At 38.5% G+C, this 6301-nt stretch overlaps 1 protein-coding gene across 2 annotated transcripts in view; it reads right to left on the reverse strand.

Moving 5' to 3' along the window:
* The window catches only part of wdr11 (WD repeat domain 11), a 95657-nt gene extending 90010 nt beyond the window's left edge, over positions 1–5647 (reverse strand). For both annotated transcript variants that reach the window (XR_014602080.1, XM_084076315.1), the window contains exons 1-2: positions 5478–5647; positions 1949–2060 (exon numbers count right to left, since the gene is read on the reverse strand). Coding sequence is in view for 1 of the 2 variants with exons in the window: in XM_084076315.1 (XP_083932441.1) it covers positions 1949–2060; positions 5478–5563 (198 nt within the window). In the remaining variant the exon portion in view is untranslated. The remainder of the gene's footprint in view (positions 1–1948; positions 2061–5477) is intronic.
* Positions 5648–6301: the final 654 nt, after the last annotated feature.

A 6301-nucleotide genomic window follows, 5' to 3' on the forward strand; every position in this document is an offset into this window, starting at 1 on the left:
AGTCACAAACCCCAAAATTATTCCTGCAATGATTGTATAAATACGTTTGCAGCTCAAACGTTCTCTCTCGCTCTCTAAATCGCACACACGCACACAGTCTACCATACCAGCCTGTGAGAGCGAGGGAGAGAGAAAGAGCGAGCGGCTGCTGTGTTAGCACAACGCTCTCAAACGGGAGAAAGGAAGGGAGCCTCACAGAGCACATGTTTAAATAAGAGTATATGCAGTATAATAAATACATAATATAACAGGTTGGTTGTGACAACGTGCTGAGGAAACATTAAACAATCTCGACCTCAGCTTGTCATCTTGATGTGGGCTGTCACAACAGAGGCGGCCGCGTTTATAAAAATAATTAGAATTACTGTAACCCTTGAAAGTGGACCAAAGGTCCCCTTGCCCCCCTATTCCAGCGCATGTAAACACAGCCCATGCAAAAGACATTTTCAGTACAGGTACATAGAAATGTCCCAAAATTAGAGGCTGCTAAGGCTGTGGAATTATTCCTTGAACACAATGGACAGTGTCCTCCGGAATGCAATTTGATTTGCACACAGAACCCTTTTATACCTTGTTTGTTGTTGAAGGTTGTTGTCAGAAACACATTTCTCATCTAAGAAATAAAATGAAAGCTCTTGCCGTTTGAAAACCGCAGTAGGCATTATTGCTTTGATATATTCTTTTAATTAACGGTTCCACCCTTTAGGGACATTTTATAAACTGATTGAAGCAAATTATTACTGCCAAAGTCTGCACACATGATTATATTTTTATTCACAACACAACAGGGGCTAAGATGTAAGGTTTCCATTATGATGACTGACACAGGTCTAGTTATCATTTCAGCTAGTCGTTTCTTTTTGTAAAACTCTGCCCATACAGTAGGATAGCATAGTTGAACAGTTACAGGACAAGAGGAATAGAATGCAGAACTCCAAACAACAGAGAATAAACTATGACCAAATTGGACGTGAAAATGTGCGGGAATCCATTGGCTTTACAGTACTGATGAGCTGGTTGTTTCAATAATGGAATATGTCTGGCTTTTTGTTGTGAGTAAGGCATACACTTTGCTCTGGCTACCGCTTTATTTGCCCATCTTCTTCTTATCCGTCTGTGTGTTGAGCAATGGGCCGGTACTGTAGCCGTGGTGCTTTACAAGATTAAGTGTGCTCTGGAGTGAGGAATGAAAGTATAGGATTGAGCCCAGGCACTGATAATCACTGTGGAGTTTATTGGCTATTATTCACCCTCTGACAAACACACCAAGTAACACACACTCCTCACACAAGCATGCACACAGGCACCTCTCAGAATGTACACACACACACACACACACACACACACACACACACACACACACACACACACACACACACACACACACACACACACACACACACACACACACACACACACACACACACACACACACACACACACACACACACACACACACACACACACACACACACACAATAACGGTATTCTCCATCAGGGCTGAAGCAACTTTTATCGTTGTACCACCTTGGCCAAAACACAGTAAAATAGATAGAGGAAGAAAAATTACTTTGCTCAATGCCAAATGATACCAGTGTTCATACAGTGTGATAATAAAATATGACTTCACCGCTGATTGAAAATGTATTTTAAACTTTCCTCACAACCAACAAAATACTGTTATTTAAGACAAGCTATTGTACTTCTTGAGACTATTGTCATTAGCTTGAGATTAACTAATTTAAGCATTTCTCCCAATTCATTCATCCCAATCGCCATTAAACCATTGCTTCTTTTCAAGCATTATTTTAATTGTCTCAATGTTGATTCTGATTGGCTGTTATAAGCATTTAGGTATTTGGCATAGGCTATACTGTATGGACAGACCTCAGTCTCTGAGTGTCTTGAAGTGCAGGAGAATCAAAACAGGCCTGCAGACGACACTCACCTTTACCACATTGGCTTTGTGCCTTTCCAGCACCTGGATAGTCTGGGAAGTTTTAGGATCAATGATTAGGATGCTGGAGTGACATCCCTGAGCTATCAGCCCCTGGCAACCCCTAGGGAAGAGGACAGAGACATGGGTTAACTGAGTAAAGAGGAAAAAATGAGAAAAAGAGGAAAACTGGCGTTGAACTGAACATTAGGAGGCACTGCGTTCTGAGATGTGGTGTGGACGAAAGATTGGATAAAGTGAGAGAAAAGTGTTTGAAATTGGGAAGAGGGAGATAGGGTGACTGGAGATGGAAGGCGAAGACAACAACATTATCTATTACAGAGAACAAGGAGAGAGTACGCTACTACGCTTATCTAACCACCACCCTTCAAGGTTAAGACCCAAACACCACGAAAAGACTACAGTGCGATTTAGGAGGCTCATCTAACAATTATTCACAAAGCTCTATAAATTGCAGGAATCACTTTGGCTTAATTTTTTTTAAATCATTTTATGTAACAGCAGTCTGGCTGATTCATTTTGATATGTTTGAAGAGGCTCCACCAGCAACCAGCTTGTGAGACATTTTATTATCCAGCCAGTTTTCAGTAACTGTGTCATCACATATTCTCCTAACTCACACAATATTAAGTGAAGTCCATTTTTAAGAAACATCGGCACATTTTAAGTTCAGATCCTGATTTGTTTCATTTAGAAGGGGCAAATATCTTACTGACCAGTTGGCCACATTCAGATGTTCTATCTCCGAGCACTGTGACACAGAGACGGTCACTTTTGGCTCCCCTGTCTAAGTGGAACTATCGGTGTGCAACAACACATCTAGAACTAACTTTTTCAGTCACCCTCACACAGGTAAAAAGTCTCAGATCAAAAGTACTACTTGTGCTTCCACTAGTGTTGTGAACCTGATCCTTGTGTAAAAATCTCAAGTCTAGACAACTCAAACACAGGATTAGTGAACATAAAAGTTATATTTGTAGGAATGATCGGGACCATCCCGTCAGACTCCATTTCAATGATTTTAAACGTGATGCTTCTAGTTTTCGGTTCATTGGCATTGAACAAGTCCGCCTATCCAAAATAGGGGGTGACCTTGAATAAGGGATGCATATTGGATAGTACACATTACAGACTTTAACCCCAAGGGGGCTTACTGTAATGATGAGCTCTTGCTCAATGTGATGTTGTAGCCATATGATTTGTATTAGCCTACTGATGCTGTTCTGTTGCTTTCTATCTTATTTCTTCACTCCCAGGCACTGCACATAACCCTCTGCCTGACCTGATGGACACGTTGACGTTTGTCACACCTTTTGTATTTGTGTGTAATTTTTTCATGTGTAATATAATTACTGCAGTGATTTTTTTTCTAATACTTTTTTTAATGAGTTGATTGACGATGCTTAAATTTAATTGATTTATTTACTGTATTTTTATTGTATTAAGAATTGTCTTGTATTGATTGTATAGATCAACGGTGATAACGGACATTATTATAATGTGATCATGTCTATACGTGGTGTTTCCACATGTCAGTAGATGCCTGAGGATGGTCTTTGACCGAAACGTTTTTCTTTATAGAGCATGTGAAGACAGTGTGCAGGTAGGTGTCTATCCTTCTCCTTATAAATGTTGCGGCTGCTCCACCAATGGATCTGCCGCTGAGCCTTTTTTTAAAAGGTGTGCAAAAGACTTTGATTGCCTACTATCCAGCCAGAGAAATGCCTTTATTTATTTATAGATTTATTTATCTAACCTGGCTTTACGGTATAAATGATTCAATATTTTTATATTGAAAAATAGTAAATACAAAGAACTGTAGTGGCCACTGGCCACTGGCCAGAAGAATCTTCCACCACCAAAATCCCACTTTAAATTGAAAAAGTACAGTATAGGCTAGTCAGTGACCCACTCATGTCTTTGTTAATGCAAAATTATATTTATCAATAAATCAATTATAAATTATCGGAAATTTGGCTAAAGGTGCAAAAAAAAAATGTATTCAATCTGCACCGGTGCCATGTCATTGTTCCGACGGCTCATTGTTCCGACTGTTACTAACCCTATACCTAACCCTAACCCTAACCTTAACCGCACGCGGAAGCCACGTAGTCGGAGTAATGGGATGTCGGACTTATGGGCAGTCCCCTCTGCACCTACATCACTTTTTACAGTTGTCAAACTTGCCCATAGAGGCTATAGCGTAATATACAAATATAACAATACAATTATGGTTGGATACTGATATTTGGCCACATATTGGTGCCAGCCAATGAATAAGAATTAATTCATCTTGCAGAGAATTTTTCTGCAGGACATTAGATACCTTGTTTTGGAATGCAAGACTATATGCACCAACACACCACACAGTTGTTCTGTTTTATAGAAATGCATCATACAGATAATGTTTAATGATACATCCTTTATTCACCTGATTAATGAAAGGGTTTCTGTCACTGCACCCATAACAACTACATTATTTGATTTGCTGAAGAAAACAACAATATACTGTATAGCTATTATATTATTACTATCAGTCTACGCTTAAATTGATACATTTCATTTCTCAACATATTTCATTACTATCCAGATATGCAATATTTTCCTCACATATATTTATTTAGGCTATTCTGAATCTGATTGTTGTGCAAGTTAAATAGCTCGGTTAACTTAAAATAAAACAAAAACGTGCATGTATATCCGGTGGTGTAAAGTAACTAAGTGCATTTACTCAAGTACTGTACTTAATTTACAATTTGAGGTGTGTACTTTACTGGAGTATTTCACATTTTCAGTACTTTTACTTCTACTCCACATCTCAGAGGCAAATATTGTACTTTTACTCCACTACAATTATTTGCAAACTTGAGTTACTAATTACTTTGTAGATTTAGATTATTATTACAACACATACAGTACATTACCCACTTCAGCCTTATATACATTTCGGCTATTTGAAAATAGCAGATGTACAAGCTCACAATGCATTGCTTGTAGATCTGCTATTTTCTAAAGAGTTTTATACATTTATAGATTTGAAAACCTGTGAAACGGGACATTCTGCATAATGAATACTTCCTACTTTTGGTACTTTAAGTACATTTTGATACAAATACTTTTGTACATTTACTCAAGTAAATTTTGAATTCTTGACTTTTACTTGTAACAGAGTAATTTCTATATTGCAGTATTGATACTTTTAGTTGATTGATTGAATACTTTATTAGCAGTTTGCAAAAAAAATGCACAGGAAAGACCAGTTCAATACAGGTCTGCTAAGATGATTTTAAACCCAAGAAAGCATATGGCTTGTTTCCATTGAGTACTGCACGCACCACTGTACTTATAGGCTATTCTCAGTCTGATTCTTAATTTTCGTGCACGTTAAATAGCTCGGTTAATTTAAAACAAAACAAAAACGTGCATGTATATGATGTATGTGTATCCAACATGATAGTGGAGCATCTTCCTAAGACAGCCATAGCTACCAATGCTAAAGCCAAGATGCTTGTGGACTCACCAGTCCACAGCGGGTTTGTTCTGCAGGTTTAGCGTGCCAGTCAGAGTCCGAGCCGCCAGTTTGATGTTGACAGTGTAAGGAATCATGATGTTTGACAGATAAATCCGCTACGTTCGCATTTGTAGACCAAATAGTTCCACCAAAAACACTCAAATCTTCCTTGGCTCGAATGCGACGAGTAAACAGGAAGTGGAATGGTGTTCTGGTGATAGAATTCCGAGTAGAAATCTCGTTTTAGAGAATTGGTTCCATATGCGGTTCCCACGTGATTGAGTGAAACAATCACCTGTGCGTCCAGTCTCAATGTTAGTAAACAAATAATTGGTCTATAAAACAATATAACTGCGTCGTCGTTGATTCATCAAGAAGATAGAAGAAAGCAGCTTAAAGAAGAGGATTTTTTTGAGGTGTGTGTTTAATGGCAAAGAATGTGGCTTTTGACGTTACTGGGTAAACTTTATTTTGGTCATTTGCGATTTTGTACCGTGCTTTTGTCGTGTAGTCTGGTGGCTTTGAAGACGGTGATAATGGCTGTTATGGATATTAAGTACGTGAGCCTCCCATGTGGCAAAAAACACAGACCGTATCTTGATAGGTATAGCTACAGTTGCCCACATGATAGTATTATTAGAACTAGATTTTGTGGCTGTCAACAGAGTTAAACAACTGTCAACCTGGCGTCCCTATTTTGGACATGTCATTATAAGTGAGAATAGGGAAAATATCCTATTTACAGTACAACAAGCTCACAACAACGGTAGCATAGTGACACGTGAGCTTGTAGATAATCTATTTAGCTATATATGGTGGTTCTCAAAGTAAGG

The sequence above is a fragment of the Gymnoscopelus microlampas genome (genome assembly GCF_963454915.1).
Source record: "Gymnoscopelus microlampas genome assembly, chromosome: 13".
Lineage (NCBI taxonomy): Eukaryota > Metazoa > Chordata > Actinopteri > Myctophiformes > Myctophidae > Gymnoscopelus > Gymnoscopelus microlampas.